The 17,434-nt window shown below is 42.3% G+C and overlaps 1 protein-coding gene across 1 annotated transcript in view; it reads right to left on the bottom strand.

Annotated features, from left to right (window-relative positions):
- LOC119817400 (cytidine monophosphate-N-acetylneuraminic acid hydroxylase) overlaps positions 1-17,434 on the bottom strand; it is a 64,958-nt gene that overhangs the window by 30,634 nt on the left and 16,890 nt on the right. The window contains exons 6-11 of the mRNA XM_038334622.1: positions 15,334-15,443; positions 13,822-14,012; positions 9,228-9,375; positions 8,811-8,892; positions 7,757-7,894; positions 4,007-4,142 (exon numbers count right to left, since the gene is read on the bottom strand). Of these exons, the coding sequence (XP_038190550.1) occupies positions 4,007-4,142; positions 7,757-7,894; positions 8,811-8,892; positions 9,228-9,375; positions 13,822-14,012; positions 15,334-15,443 (805 nt within the window). The remainder of the gene's footprint in view (positions 1-4,006; positions 4,143-7,756; positions 7,895-8,810; positions 8,893-9,227; positions 9,376-13,821; positions 14,013-15,333; positions 15,444-17,434) is intronic.

The following is a 17,434-nucleotide window of genomic DNA, read 5'->3' as shown; positions in this document are numbered from 1 at the left end:
TTCATATTTAATATAATTATCCATATTTCTTTATTTACGTCTATCATTTTATTTGCATTTCTCTGTTCCCTCCCTTTTTGGTTTTTAGGTTATTTGCATGTCTTTTGGTATTCTATTTAGTCTGCCTGTTGATTTGTTTTTAACCACATCCTTTATAGACCTGCTCCTCGGGGGATGATAATAATATTCTATACTAGCTTCACACATCTACTTAGACTGCATCACTTCTGTTGAGTCTCTTTGACAGAACGGCTGTAATGAAGTACGACACTAATGATGCTTAAACAACAGAAGCTAAACAGAAAACTTTTTTTTTTCTTATCACTGGACATTCAAAAGTCACAGTGCAGAAGGGCCGGGTTCCTTGTGTGGGCTGAGCACAGACTGTGTCCCGTGGCCTCTCTAAGGCTAGCTTATGTTTTCTCACCATATTATCTTCCTTTCATGTGTCTCTAGGTCCACGCTGTGCCTTGTTATAAGGACACCCATCACTTGGATTAAGGTCTGACCTCATGAATTCATTTTAACTGGATTACCTTTGCACAGACCCTCTCTTCAAGCAAATTCTATTTTGAGGTCTTCAGGGCTCAGTCCTTTAACATGGGGATTTTGAAGAGACACCATTTAACCTGTAACATATCTATATACTGAAAATTATGTCAGTGTTATATTTTGGCTTTCAAATTAAAGAACCTAATGAAAGAAAGCAGTCCATTAAATATGTCAAGATATTTAGATTTTCGTTCTCCCCTCAGAATCACTTCTCTTTAATCTGAAGGAGTTCCCTTAGGCTTTTGTGAGGTAGATCTGCTGGCAGTGGCTGCCATAGCGGGTCTCTTCTACTCGCGGCCCTGTGATCTCTTCCCCAGATCTGGGTCCAATTCTTCAATTTTTTTTTTGTAAACACATTTTTAAAATTCACTGTCTTTCTGATTAAAAGTCCAACTGTTTGAATTGTTTTCTGCGATTGAAAAAACAAGGTAATTTAATATTGCTACATCTTTCTTTCTTGGTAGTTTGGTTTTGAAGTGTCCAGGCTTCTTTCAATGCAAGTTCCTACTGTTGGGGTACTTTACTGTGCTTCTGGCATCTAAGTTTGTGCCATTTATCAGATTTGGCTCTAGCCACTCACTTTTCATCTTGTTTGTATGCCCTTGTCCCATGGGTCTCCTGAGCTATTCTTGTTTGTCACAATCTCTTCTTTCTTCTTCTTAGGTTTGATGACTTCTCTTGCTCTATATTCAAGTTTGCTTCCTTTTGCCTTTCTCAGTCCCATCAGGCACTTGAAGTCCTCCCATGTGTTTGCTGCTATGGACTGTAGAGTTTACATGTAAATTTCCCATTTGACTCCTCTCTCCCTCCCTCCCTCTCTCTCCCTCTCTCTCTCTCTCTCTCTCTCTCTCTCTCTCTCTCTCTCTCTCTCTCTCTCTCTCTCTCTCTCTCTCTCTCTCTCTGTGTGTGTGTGTGTGTGTGTGTGTTTCTTTCTGTCTTTACAGTCAACAGTTTTGACCATTACTTGTTGAAACGTGACTTTTATAGATGTTTGAAATGTTTTTCTGATATTTCCAGCAACTGTGTCATTTGGGATTGGTTATCTACCACCTTACCTCCTGTCCTGATAAGGACATGTTTTCCTGTTTTTCCTGATATTAAGTCATTGTGGATCACATCCTGTTCCTTTGAAAACTATTCTTTGAACGTCTGGGTTTTTGTCTATATTTGTGGAAGCTTTTTCTTAAACAAGTAATCAGTCTGGTCATTGTCACACTATAAGTTCCAAAGCACCATCTTCAGGCTGTGTTTCAATTTCAGTTCTTTCAAAGCTTCCGTGGACCTTTCAGCTCTGTTCACCATGTGCCCGCATGAGGCCACATGTGTGCCAGCAAGCCACCAGCGTGGGGCCTGAGCAATGCTCCCTTCTGTACTTCAGTCCCAGAGGCTTGGTTTCCTGCTCAGGGTCACAAAGCACAGCCAGGGGCTGAGCTCTGGGGTTTACTCAGTCTTCTGGCTCATTTTCATGAGTGTTCTCCCCACAACGTCCCCAGTGCCTTCTGTCTCCCAAGAGTACTGATCTTTGTCAATGTCAAATGATACTCGAGTAGAAGATAACCTTCTACTGAAAAGCCAGGACTTTGGTTTCCCTGGCTGCATGATTACTTTCCGAGAACTGCATCTACTTTCTGGAGCCAAGTGTTAGCGAAAGAAAAACAGTAAGAGAGCAAAGTCGAGAGGCTCCTTCCCATAATCTGAGTTCCTGGGGAGCTAGGCAAGGATTACTGTAAACTCCCGGGCCATCTGGGATACGGCATCAGACCCTGTCTCCCAAAGCAAACAGGGAAAAGAGGTGAAGCCAGTAGAGGTGAGTGAAGAAGGGACAACAGGCTTCTCTCCTTGTTCCTGAAATGGAAATCACTATAACCCTAAAGAAGGCTTTGTTCCCCGGGGTTTCAGGGCTAGCTCAGTTTGCCTTTGTGAACACTGGACTTGTGTTTCCCTTTTGAGACGGAACAAATAACCCTTGAGAATATGATTTAACGCCTTCCATGTCTCCTTGTCCCTATACAAAGTAGCAGCAGGCACGTCTGCAATCCTCTGCTGAGCTGGGAAACGAAGGCATTTCCCTGATCTGAGGGTTAGTTTGTCCAGAAAAGTTGCTTTCGGTACTTTCCCTTAAACTATAGTAAAGAGTCAAGAAAGGAAAGGAAGACAGAAAAGAAAACAATATTTCCTGGGAACCTTCCATATTCCTGATATTATGTGAGGATTTCATGCCTATTAATTACCTAGACTTCCAAAAATAACTTTCAAAGCTAGGTGTGATAGTACAGGTTTATAACCACAATACTGGAGAGTTTGAGGCAGGGGGATGACAAGTTTAAAGCTAGCTTAAACTGCATAGGAAGTTCTTGTCTCAAGAAAATAACAAAAGCAGTAACACTTGTATATTCCTCAGATGGTGTCCTGTTTACAGACATTTGGGGTTCAGGTAATGCCAGCCATGGGTTCCCCTGTTATATTTCCTAACTGTAAGCAGTCCAAACTGCCAGCTCTCCCTGCTATGCTACACTGCCCACCCCCACAGTGACACTCTTCCTCCACCAAGGCCACACCTACTCCAACAAAGCCACACCTCGTAATACTGCCACTCCCTATGGGGGCCATTTTCTTTCCGACCACCACAAAGCCTAACTCTCTGAAACCGTAAGGTCAGTGAAACGCTTCCCTCTTCCACTCGTTCCTTTCCCTACTCTGAGATGCAGTGGAGAAAGAGCTTAGAGCCAGGCAAACATCAGCTCCTCCTCTCACAGGGCAGCTCTTGGTCTTTCGCCCTCTCCAGCAAATGTACAAAACCTTCCTCACTTTCTCTCAGGGGGAATTGTTTCAATGAGTTAGTTAAAGGCCCCACTTGACTTCCAGCCACATGTTTAATAACTGTTGGCTGCCTCCTTCCTTCCAGAGAGATCTTTCAGTGTCTTTCTGCACTAACTCCAGTGGCTCTGACTCATCTGTTTGTTGGGAACTGGTTAGAAAGTTGTGGACTATTGGGGTGGAGAAATGGGGGAGTAAAGAGCTGGCCTTGCAAATGTGAGGAACCCAGAACTCGTGAAAAAAGTCAGACTCAGTGGCAGGCACTTGTCATCCCAGTGCTGGGGCCACAGAGACGTCACTGGCCAGCTAGCCTAGTCTTCTTTGAAGTTCCAGGCTAGTGAGAGGCCTTGTCTCAGAAAAAGGTGGATGTCACAGAGGACCAAGGTTGTTCCCAGGCCTTAACCTCCTCACACATACACATACACACTCCGACCCACAAACACTAACATACACACAGAGACACAGACACACACAGAGACACATACACAACACATGCCCATGTACCCACACACCCACACACAGATGTTTTGAATTACCACAGTCTTTTTCTCATTACACAGTGCACACATAGCAAAATCATTCATCCTGACAGACACTAACTTAAGTGTAAAATACTGAATGAAGCTCAGAGTCCTACTTGTCAGATGGGTGAGATTCCACAAAATACCCAGCAAAGGGACAGTAGATCCGAGGCTGCAGGTCCTTCACCAGCTGGGCTTTGTAATTCAGAAGCTTTCTTCTTTCTGCCTTAATGAACTGGGCTTTCCATTCCTCTGAAAAGACATGTTTGAGGTTAGCGTTCTCCGTTCATCAGTCTTTGAAAGTGAATGCCCTAGTTCCCAGCTTCTTACAGTGGGTTATAACCCAACACAGGATGTATAACTAAATGTGGCAGTCACAAGAAAATCAACATCTGTAAGGTTTCTGAGAATTCAACAAAACTCAATTTTAAAAAACATACACATAATGGTATTGCTCACCTGTGCTGTGCCACGTGACATCACTGCTCACCATGTGATGTCACTGAAGCCTTGGTTCTGAGCACACACCAGGTATGCTTTGCACTGGGCAAGTCACCACACAACACAACACAATAAATTGTGTGTGCCCTTGGCTCACATTCAAAACCACCGCATGCTATGAACTGTGTGTTTTTACTGCACACGCCACCTTTCATGCTCTCATAGAAACAGAGTGGTTTTTGTAGAAACAAAGACTTCATATTTTCTTAGCATCCTTTCAAAGAATGTATGGAGTTAGTGTTTCTCTGGATTCTATCATGTTAGGGTGTTTGATATTTAAGATTGCTGTTTGAGTAGTCAACTTGAGCTTCACAGAATTTAATAGTTCAAAGAATTTTGACTTGAGATCAGGATAGAATTTCCAAAAACTTATGAAATAGACCTAATCATAGTTCTGCTGTATGGTAATACACATTTATGTGAATGGATTTCTCAGAACTGATCATAAAATCAAAATATCAATCAACTTTGAAAACTGCTGGAGACACCTCACATCTACTGTATCAAATATTCAGCAGCCAAGATTAAATTCTTTATGTAAATAAGTAAGTGCATCCATTCCAAAGCATAAACATTTACTTCGTCTTTAATAAATCCTAAATTATATGTGTAGCAAAGAATCATTTTAAAATAAATTTGTTTATAATTTATTATCAGCAAATACTTGACTTGCATCCTGATTTTAGATATTTATATGCTTAAGGCTGCATAAAGATTTCTCTGGTGCCAAGGGTTCACAAATGGAAACATTTACTAAATCTTGCTCTACCGGACAGGGACTTGCTGTGAAAATATGGAGGGACAAGTAAGACAGAAGGAAAATTATAATGGAGATGTATCCTCAGTTTGATTTAGCAAATTATGGTTATTTACCAGGAGACCAACCACGGGTCCCAAGCTTGTTTGTTATATTTTTATATTTTTCTTGTTTGTTATATTTTTGGAGACTAGTTTAATACAGGGAAGCCCATTCTGTGTACACTGTAACTCCTATAGTTTATTTTAATACAGGCAAGCCCATCTTATATACAGTGTAACTTCTATAGTCATTAACATTTTAATAGTGTTACGTGACTGGTACATTATTATAAAACTGAACTCTATATTCTTGTAACCTGACAACTCACGGTGACTAAAATCACCAGTTTGGTTGTTAGTCATACTTAGAATCAAAGCCCAGCCCAGTACTTACAGAATTGAGTAAGTGAGCTACCTTCTGTCTACAGACACCTCACAGTCTCCCGCTCTCTCCTCCTCTCCCTCCCTCCCAGTGTTTATTACACACCATCTACGCTCCAGAGGAGCTCTGGGGGTACTAAGCATATAGTACTGAATAAGATGGTAAATCTGATGAGCAAGAAATGGAACGTGATCCCAAGGAATCTTTTTCCTAGTGAAAGAAACCAGTTTCCAAAGGGGAAATAAAGCAATTCTATAAAGTGAAATAAAACAATTATATAAAGTGACGTGGATAGTATAGCAGGGCCGTATGATGGGGCGTGTCTGCACTGAGCTGGGGTGGCATGGTCATCTTAGACAAGGCAGGCAGGGAGTGTCTGTGTTGAGGTGGGGTGGGGACCCACAGATGTGAGTTCTCTCTCACCTTGACTAAAGGTCAGAGAGTTTGAGCTTATTTTTACTCTTTCAAAGTTGTTGGCAACAGGTGCAGCCACAAACAAGAAACGCCAACCTAGGGTGTGGTTACTTGGTGTTTCGGACATTAAGATGGCTTATAGAGGTGGATCCACTCCACCCTGACCAAAGGTAGGAGAATTCAAGCGTATTCCTGCTTCCTCATTTTAAAACAGGTTTGACACAGGGAGTGGTTGCCTACAGGACAGTTGGTTTAGGGTATATTCACTGCGTATCCTGCCCAAACATCAGAATGCTTAACTCAGGAAATAGTGACTTGATGTCTCAAGCATTGAAGCAAGTGACTGTTCTGGTGGTCCTTTGTGCCATGTTAAAGCAGTCTTTGCCCCCCCCCCCCGCCCTTTTGTACTGGGGTATAAAAGCATATGAAAATAAATGTGGGCAGATTCAGTATTCACTGAGTTGTCCTCCTGGTACTCTCTTATATCTCTGTGTTTCTTTCATATCTCTGTCTATTCTGCCTCACATTTCTAATCCATACACTCCTACCCTGGAACATACGAACCTGTCTAGGCTGAATCCCGACAGGGTGGCATGGTCACCTTTAGACAGGGCAGTCAGGGAACAGACAGACGGTAGTTGAATTGTGACACATGGGAGATTGCTGGTCATGTGGAGTTTAACAGCAGGAGGGCCCCAAGGAATGAAAATAGTCAATATGACAAGCTGGGCCAGGGGTAGACCAGGAGTGTTAGCCTGAGGACACTAGCAGGTGGCAAAGGGGCCAACTGAGCACACTGGGAGGCAACTGGTCAGGGAAGTCTAGGCTTAAACAGGACCTAGAGTTGCAGCACACAGGGTGTGGTTCTATAACTCTTGAAATTGAAGTCTGGTAGATAAGATAAGGACACAGAAAAAATAAAAATTACACCCAACTTGACATAATCACTATAAACATCTTTTATATACCAGACCTTTGTACACATGTATTTGTATTACATACACACACACACACGGAATTATGCCAGTCAACTTTCCATAACTATATTTTTGCCTCTCCTGTATTTGCCTTTAACTATATTTTAACTCTTTCGGGCAAAATGTTCCCTCTTTGACTCCACACACCCTGGGAGGCAGCAGATACAAATGCCTAGGAGGAAGAAGTAAACCAGCCGAGGCGCTAGCTTCATTTGGGTCACATTGCACCACAAGGCTCACTTACCCAGCATCGTAAGCTATTAGTACTTTGGGGGCTTGTATCAAGGATCAAAACTAAGCTCTCTCACACATAGTCTTCCCTCATACAAATCCCAGCACTACCCTTGGGTCCAGAATAGAAAGCTCCAGGGTGGGGAATCCACACTGCAGAATTTCTTTCTCTGGCTGTGCCACCCTTGAACACTCCATAGAACCGTTGGGAAGTACCCACACTGAATCCCACACACTACATTCTTGACCTCATCCAGAGTTACCCATGCCATCCTTTCCTGATCCCTCCCTGGGCTCCACACTGTGATACTTGGTGACTGTCTTTCTTAGCTCCTCATAGATTCCCCCTCCCCCAAGCCCTCGCTCGGCTCCTTCACACCAGCATCCCCTTGCACACTCAACCATTGCATTCTAATGCAAACCTCAGTGTCTGTGGTTCATAGATCTGGCTTTGTAACAGAGCGCATGCCCCTTTGAGCAGGAACTGTACGCCAGTTTTTTCTCATGGCATCCGTCCAAGCACCATGCCCGATAATCAGTATCACTAGGATATAAATTATTACCAGTAAATTTTCCGCCACTGAAGGTCATTGGAAAGCCTGATGCTCCTCCAGCAAAATCACTCATCATTAGAGCAACTTTCTCAGGCAGCCTTCCCCCATTGGGTCTGGTGCAGTCCACGGTGTTGAGTATTTTATGACCTATGCAGAAACAACATGAAATCTGAAACAGTCCGGTTTGGATGGCCAAGCCAACATGGTTATCCAGTGCAGTCTATATAATCTGATTCAGTTGATTATAAAAAGAATTGTTATGTTCCCCCCCAAACCAGAACAAATTAAACAAACAGACAGAAAGCTCAAAACACAAAGAAGAAGCTGTCAGAGTCTAGAGTTTTACAGTGTTCTAATATCCAAGTGAAGCAGTTTATCCCTCGGGCTGGATGGGTTCTGGGTGCCTTATGGATCATCAGCCTGATTCCTCTGTGGATTACAGGGTACTCCCCTAATTGTCTCCAGATGCTGAAGCTATAAATCCCTGTCAATGCAGATGCCCCTATTTCTGGCAAATTCTATGTACAATTATGTTCCAAATGATGGCTGCATAACTAAGGCCAAGCCTTGCTCATGATGAAGTTTTCTAGTGACAGGATTTTGAATCCTGTCATTTTGTTTTGCTCCGCTCTGCTTTGCTCTTTGAGGTCGGGTCTTATAGAGGCCAGGCTGGCCTGGACTGTTTATCATAGGATGACCCTGAATTCCTGGTCTTCCTGCTTCTAAGTGCTGGGATCACGGGTGTGTACCATCACACCCGGCAATATGATGAAAGGGATTCATAACATTTATTCAACAACAAATTAATGATAGCATTGAAACAATGTAAATATTTGTTCCCTTGTGCCAAAAGCTATGTACTTGTCATGACAGACTCCTAAATACTGACAAGTTTTCATCTGGGAAAAGAAAAGATCTAAAGGGTTTATTTTTCTAAGACAAGAGCAGAGTATATTGTGTTCTCTTAGATGGCAAGGGCAGACGATGAGAACAGATTTCAGATAGCAGCCATCCTACCCACGGCATGCCTCATTTTCCATTGCTTGCAAGGATGGGAAGGCACCTTTGTACTCCACGATGATGCACGTGTCCATCTCAGGATGAACGCCATCCATCAAGATCATGAACCGAAGATTGCTGTCTACCTGCAATCCGACAAAAAATAAAACCAATTCTGTCAGGCAGCTCCACCTTGATTTAATATTGAGAAGGCTGGCCTTTTGAGAAGGATTGGTAAATCAGATCAAAATTGAAAGGAAGAAAAAAAAACCGTACTTTATCCAGAACTGGATTTATTAGCCTGTTTTATAAAGTCATACATTTGCTAAATAGGAAGGAAATCTTTAAGCAAATGCAGTTATGTCCAAAATTGAAGCTTGACTACAGGTTTTATTTACCATGCTCCATGTACAGACAATATGGGCCACTATCTATACATTTAAGCATCACCTCAGAAAGCACAAGAAAACAGATCTCTAACCTGTTGCCATAGTCCAAACGGTATCACGTTGATGTTAGTTAACCGGACACCACTCTGGTCAAGATTCCAAAACACAGGCCTTTCTGTGTCACCAACATAAATGGGAATGTCTGGTCGTCTCTGGGAAAGCAGCTTCAGAGTGGGATAACTAGGCCAGAGGGGTGGAAACAGCAAAATGTTAATAAAAAAGGGGGGGGGGGGATTCACCAGGAAGAAAACAACATGTTGACAGAAAAGGAAGCAGTTATAAGTTAGCCTTCCATGAGAGCTCAGAGACGGGTTCCTTCTCACAGCCACGGCAACATCTCAGGAGACACCACCTCCCAGCTAGCACATACATCATGGAATGGACATCAGCCAAGTGTGTGAGTCCAGCATTCCACAGCAACCTTGCTCCGAATGGTGAGGCCGGATGGGGTGAGGAATGGCGGGAGCCATAGAGAGAATCATGCAGACGTTGCTGCAAGGTGAACATCTTCATAGTTTTCCTAAGTAGCAGCTCTCGGTAAAACATAGGACACGGCACAGGACAGGAGGAGCCTGTGGGTCACCGCCATGTTTTCCAAAGGCAGAAAGCTACACTGACTTTGTTTATCCTTTGCAGGACCCAGAGAGGCCGTACAGTAAAATTTAATGGAGATGGTAAACGTTCAGCGTTCTACTAGTTTCAACTCTGTAACTAAGTGATCCGGGTCTTTTGAACTGCTTACATACATGAAGGCAATTAGCATTTTTCTTGAGCATCTATAACATAGAAGATTTTTATGTAGCACTGTCGGGTATGGTAGAAGGATGAACAAATGGCCAGGTGCCCATTCTATCACCGGTGTTCCCACATGTTTGAATTCTTTTTCTGTTGTGGATTTTGTTGTTGTTGTTTGTTTTGGGGGGGCATTTTGCTTGTTTTGGTTCAGACAGAGTTTCATTGTGCAGCCCAAGCTGACCCAGAGTTCCTAAAAATCCTCCTGACTCGGCCTCTTGAGTACTAGGATTATGGGCATGAGTCACCATGCCCAGTGGTCATTTGATTCTTATTGTACTCTCTCAGGATTTTGTTTTTTATAGATGTAAAAAACATAGTCATAAATGTACACATAATACAAACAATAAACTGGTGTTGAAACTTATTTTTCTGGCCAAACCTAGCACTGCTTCCATTAGAAGATAGTTTCTGTTTTAGAATCAGACTAGCATCTGGGCATGGTACCACATGTCTACAATCTCCTACAGACAAATACATAAAAGAATCAGACTGTCATATAAAATGAAATATAATGCCGTAAGCACAAACAAAATATGTATGCCAGTATGCATTCTCTGTACTAAGATAATATTCCTATGAGTCGGGGAGGAGAAATGGGGAGAAAGCAGGTTTTCTTCTCTAAGCAAAAGATTTAAAAATTCCAGGATTCTTTTGACTTGCCTTTAATCTCTGAGTTCAGAAAACAGATTTTTGCATCATAAAGATGAGGGAAAAAATGACCCCAGGAGGCTTATTTACCGCCCTGTAGCTGTGGTGGCATGAAGGAACATGTCCCCAGAGTCTTGACCATGTGAATACTTGGTCCCTGGTAGACAGCAGTTGGGGTAGACTTAGGAGGTGTGGCCTCAGAGGAAGTATGTCACCAGGGCATTCTCTCTACTTCCTGCTCCAGGTTTAATATATTGCTGCTCTAACCATGGCAACAGTCAACTCCTCATGCCACCAGGGTGAACTCTAATGCTCTGGAACTATACGCTCAAATAAACTGTTCCTTCTTTAAGCTGCCTTGGTCCCAATGTTTTATGGAAAGCAGTAGAAAAGTAACCAATAGCACGGAGGTTTCCTAACTGAGGATAATGCTCACTATTATGAAATCACCTTCCTTTGAGCGCTATTTGCACAGCACACTCTTTCCTCCTTCATTTTTATATTCCAGGGAAGTCTCATTCAAAAAGTAGAGGTCAGACAGTAGGATTGGGGGAAATGACCTCAGAGGTTTTTTTTTTTGTTTTTGGTTTTTTCGAGACAGGGTTTCCCTGTAGTTTCTAGAGCCTGTCCTGGAACTAGCTCTAGTAGACTAGGCTGGCCTCGAACTCAGAGATCCGCCTGCCTCTGCCTCCCGAGTGCTGGGATTAAAGGCGTGCGCCACCACCGCCCGGCTGACCTCAGAGGTTATTAATTGACCAGGAAAGATTCCAAGGGAAAAGGGTTTGGTTATGGAGACGGAGCGAAAAGGGAAAAGTCACCCGCGTCGGCAGTTTCCAGGGGCAAGCACCAAGCTAATCAGTACACAGTGGGTGTTCAGGACCCTGTCCTTAGCGTTTAACAGCTTCGCCCCAGGAGGCCCTGACATTGGCCCTCAACTGGCTCTTCAGGCCCACTGCTAGAGAGTAACTTGACCAAATGACATTTAAAGTTCTTATTCCTTCCCTACATCCTAATTCGGGGCTGTCCAACAGAAGGTGTCTCTCTAAGACCTGGGCAACAGTAAATGAAGTGTAAGGCAATCACATATCTCCATAACACCGCCAGTCTCATTTAATATAGCAAGCTATATAAAATCATCAACACATACGGTGGTTATTACGAAATGCCTTATTACGAAAAACCCAGGGCTGCCACAAGCTTCAGGAGAGACAACGGCTCTTCCACCAACTGGTTAAGGGTAAAAGTATTGCAACAAACGAGCAAAGCTTGGTTTGTCGTATTGCGGCCACTCAAGGGACTAGACAGTTAAAGAAGTGAGTTATAAGCGATTTATTATTGTTTCAATTCATTCAAAATTTAAACCATTTCCCTTTAAGCAATCTATGTGAGCATAGTCATTTCTTCCAGCTCCATATTATTTAGAGGTCAGCCATCCAACAACCAATATTTTATCCGTTGCATGGACTTTCTAGCAAAGTACAGTTGACAAACACTTTATCATACAGGGTCACAGAAGAAGAAACTGTAAGTTCTTGAGAACATCGTGGGCATTGCTACGTTCAATATTAGTGACTGAGAAAAAGGGATCAAAAACTTCTACACAGCTTAAAAATTAACACAACCCATAATTAAACACAGAGAGTGGGATAACTTGTTCCGATAATTTGTTCATTAAAAAAGAAGAGAGGTTTGCTGCTGTTGTTGTTTAGTGTGACTTCTGAATTAAAGGTTCTGCTTTCATCCTCCCTTTCGGTTGCCTGGATTTTGGAAGTGACTTTTGGGTCACTAGCACCAGGACTCACAGGAGTGCTGGCTGAGCAGACTTGGGATTAGCATTGGAGAACACTGAAGATGTTCTAAAGCCGGACACAGCAGTGAAAGACGGTGATTCTAGCACATGGGGGCTGAGACACAAAGACCCAGACAGCCTGGGTACACAGCAAGGCCAGGACTTGGCAAAGCAGTGCATAAGCCAGGAGTCTTCCTGCTTCTGTACACAGCCTTACAGGATAATGTAAGATAAAGACAATAATATTTTATTACACATGGAGATTGTATCTGCCACTAAAGTTTTATTGGGACTTGGTTCTTACGCTCATTTGTGACTCCCTGTGGCTCTCCTGTTTCAATAGCAATGCTGAGTGACATTCAATATATGTTGTATGACTTACAAAACTGAAAATATTCAGTTGGCCCTTTATTAAAAACAGTACCTGTTTGTCATGTTTGATACAGTGTTGCTACGTAGCCCACACGGGCATTGAGTTCCTGATAGTCCTGCCTCAGCTTTTCAAATGCTAAGAACACTGGCACTTTACTAAAAGAAAATTATATATATATATATATATATATATATATATATATATATATATATATATGTACGCATACATATATACATACCTATATGTGTGATATAAATTTTGAACTAAAAAGTTGCTCTGATAGGCTTTATGCCTGTTCATCTTCCAACTAGGACAAAATGGAAGTCTGTAAGGGGTTATCAACTACCCTGCTTTTCATAATGACTCCTACTGCATTCCTGTCGGTATAAACTGTGGAGCGCTTTTAAAATTAGAATCGTGGTACATGTACAAAAATGTACTTTTATTTCTCCTCTTCTTCATAGTTGTAATGGGGCAAGTCAAAGTGTGTGGGCAGTGATTGCTGAAGACTCTAAAAAACTTTGATAAGCAGGGCACAGTGGAACATGTCTATAATCCCAGCATTTGGAAGGAGAAGTACAAAGATCAGGAGTTCAAGGGCATCCTCAGCTACATAGTGAGTTCAAGGGCATCCTCAGCTACATAGTGAGTTCAAGGGCATCCTCAGCTACATAGTGAGTTCAAGGCCAGTCTGAACTTCGTAAAGAACCTGTCTAAGAAACAAAGCCGCAACCCTAAAGATCCCCCTGATGCCTGTAGTTCAGTCATTGTGGTATCTTTTGTTTGGTTGGTTGTTTTTTGGCTTTTTGTTTCTTTGCTTTTTGTTTTTTTGAGACAGGGTTTCTTTGTATAGCTTTGGAGCCTGTCCTGGAACAAGCTCTTGTAGACCAGGCTGGTCTCGAACTCACAGAGATCTGCCTGCCTCTGCCTCCTGAGTGCTGGGATTAAAGGTGTGCATGTGCCACCACCGCCCAGCTTAGCCACTGTGGTATTTTAGGAGTTGGGTGCTTGGCTTTATTACCTCAGGTGGTCTGAGTGCATGTGACTGATGTAAATGAGGTCTGCTTTGCATAGCCTCTCCAGCCAGTCAGATGGAGGCTCGTGTAGCAACCACCATCCTCGAGCAAAAGCAGGGCCAGTTAACCAAGGGTCAAACACCATCCGCTTGTCTCCCAACTTGAGGTCCATGCAGGCATGAGTGAGATATGTTACCTGTTGGAAGAGAGTGACATTCCTGCTATGATCCAGTTACTGGTTAGCCGCAGTGGAGTGCAAGGCTCAGGAGGCTTCTTTGACAAGGTCATGCCAACTCCGGCTCAGAGACAGCTGCAGGCACACCCTGACAGAACGCCACTCCTTCCACAGCCTGTCAGGATGGAGCCTCTAGTGCCTGGTGTCAAATCAATGGATGCACCCAATTTTTCTCTCTTTAAACCAGATCCTACATGTTTAGCTATTGTCTGATCACTCCAAACACAGTTTTCAGGGTAAGCAGTTAGAGATTTTAGAGCAAGCATTGAGGGATTTACCATGAAGGCAGTTAGAGATGTTAGGACAAGCATCGAGGAACTTAACACGCCAGTGTGGCTTCAAGGGGTGTTGGTTGATTCCTGATTAGTTTTCTGGGTTATCACAGCTGAACAGACTGGACTGGAATCTGACTTAATGGGCTGTATGGTTTTCTGTTCTACATTGCCTTCCTACCACCCCTGCAGGCACCAAGGTCCTCTGAGAATGGGGAAATTGTCTTCCCCAAACTTCTGAAGTATTTCTTTAGAGGAACATGATCTGAAGATAGAAGATGCACAAAAGACTTGCAGAAGATCTCAGGTCGAGGTGCAAAAATAAACAGCTTGTTATCTGTCACAGGGGAAAGGCAGTTTATTCCCCAAAGGTTCATGTGCTTGAAACTTGGTACTCAGGGTGGGGATGTTGAGAATGCATGGGATCTTTAAAAGGTGGAGTCTGGTGTAAAATAATTAATTAGGGGCAGAGATTTTAGAAGAGATCAATGCAGTTCTTGCAGGATCACAGGATCTCAGGATTGGCCAATTCCCTCAAGAACTGGTTTTCATGAAGGGACTGGCACCTCCCTCCAGTCTTTGTTCTGCATGTATGACATGCCACTCCTGCATTATTGTGGGTCCATCCACCATGAAGCACTTGCCAGAGCTGGGCACATGAGAACACCATGCTTTTGAAGCTCTCAAACTATGGTTTAGAATATTTCCTTTATAAAGTGCTTAGCTTCAATTATTTTATCATTAAATCATTGACTAATATACCATCTTATCCAAAAACGTTCAGACATTAAGGGTAGCTTCCGAACTTCTTCCAGCAGTTTTACATGGCTCTTCCTTTGAAACATCATTTTTGTTCTCTCTCTCTCTCTCTCTCTCTATATATATATATATATATATATATATATATTCGTATATATGAATATAGTTGTGAAGATGTGCAAATATATGTATTAATGAGATCTTAGTTTTATTTTGTTGTTAAGAATATTTTAATTTTAATATTTCCTTACCTGCACTTCCCCAAAGGCCAACTCTTCAGGAGACCTGGGATCAGAGTCCCAAGGATTAGGAGGATTCAGTTCTACAAGGAGAAGTCCATTGTTTTCATCCATTTCGACAACTAGAACCAAAGAGAAATAAATCTGAGCAAGTGATAAAGTGACATTTTTGAAAGCATCACTGAAATAGAAACATACAGTTCAAGTATAGAGGACCAAAGTTATACTCACGACAGAAGAGAATACTGACTGCTTTCTTATTCATGCTGCACTTGAGCAACTCAAGAGATCTCAGGCATGTGTGACATATCCACACAACTGCAGTGTCATGAAACCAGGGAAAGGGAGAAGGTCAAGGCGCTGAGAGAGTGTACAGGAAGGAATTTCCAACCTGATGACATAAGCCAAGAGAAGTGAAACTAGGAAGGAGTTTCAAGTCACTCAAGTTCAACTTGAGAGATGAGATGACTGACAGGCACAAGAAGTACGCCACAGACAGGCAGTGTGATGAGGGACGTCATGCAAAAGGATGTCACAAACATGATGAATGACGTCATGTAGAGGGATGCCACAGACAGGAAGCATGGTGAATGACGTCATTTAGAGGGATGCCACAGACAGGCGACATGATGAGAGACATCATGCAGAAGGATTCCAGCATTGGAAAGCTTAGAATTCACGAAGATCTGTCACATGCCTATTCCAACCATGAGCCAAAAGAAATCATTCCTCTTGAGTCTGTAGTTGTCACCCATATACAGAGGATGCAAGATGAGAATGCTCACTGATAAAAGGTACCAAGCCATGTGCCTAACACAGACAAGAATTAAGGGTTAATTTATATGAGTTAAAAAGACATCTGAGATAATAGGTCAACCAGTTTGTAGTTAATGTAGGCCTCTGTGTGTTTCTTTGGGACTGGATGGCTGGAGGACTAGGCTGGACAGAAGCCTCTATCTACAAACGGTACCCAACATGGGGCTGTTTCATCCACATAAAACCTGAGAGATACAAAAGAACAGAGTTAAGCATGGCTTCTTGGTAGTAACATTTTCTTGGGTGGGCTCTGTTTGCTAGAGGCAAGCATGTCTCATGTAAGAGAGGCTTCCTGACTCAGCTTTAGTTGCAAAAACCTTGCGGCTCTTTTTAGAGGCCCTGTCATCAAACACTTAAATGGTTTTTACGAATAGCTGATCTGATAACATGCTTCTTGGTGGTGGCAGGGACCTTGAAACTCCACAGAGTTGTGGCAATAAACATGGCTTCCGCCAGTACCTCTGCCATGAAGCTAGACTCTCAGAAAGCTAAGGATAGAGTGGATCCAGCTGTCAAACCCACAGCTTTAATCCTAACCATATTGCTTATCAAATCAAAGACTCATGTGGTCAGAAAAAAAGAGATATGCACTAAAGATAGATTCAGATGGGAAAAGAAAACCTCTAAATGGTTTGCAGTGTGTTTAAGAAACCTCTCTTCTTTTAAATTGCTCCTTGCCAGGACTTTGGTCACAACAATAAGAAAAGCAATTAAATAATTCCCAACAACAGCTTTAGTTTTCTTTTTTTTTTTTGTACTGTGTTTGTCTGGTTTTGGTATCAAGGTATTACTACTGACCTAGTTGGTCTGAAACAGAATCACACATGACCAAGTGAGTTCTATGCCAGACTGATTCAATATTTGAAAAATGTAATGATGATGACAGACAGAAGGGGAGAAATATATGAGCATCTCAGTGAATACAGAAATGATATTTGACAAAAAAAACACCCTTTTATGAGTTAGATGATACTGTTAGGAGATCTGATAAAGGACAGCTGAGAAACATGCAGCTGCTTTTACTGCGAGAGCAGAGACAGAACCAGGAGTTTTTCTCTTACCACTTTTGCCTAGAGGTTTTAGATAAAGCAACTATACAAGAAAATGAAGAAAAGGCATACAGATTAGAAAGAAGTTAAGCTACCTACATCCACAGAGGACATGGGTCTTAAATATAAAACATTTAATATACCTAACAAGGAACTATAGGAATAATAAGTGAGTTCAAGAAGGCTGTAGATACATGATCAATAACAAAGTCAATATTTCTATATGTATCAATGAACAATCTTAAAAT

This window comes from Arvicola amphibius, chromosome 6 (assembly GCF_903992535.2).
Source record: "Arvicola amphibius chromosome 6, mArvAmp1.2, whole genome shotgun sequence".
Classification (NCBI taxonomy): Eukaryota; Metazoa; Chordata; class Mammalia; order Rodentia; family Cricetidae; genus Arvicola; species Arvicola amphibius.
The sequence above is the reverse complement of the archived record's forward strand: the minus strand, read 5'-3'. Positions and strand labels throughout refer to the sequence as shown.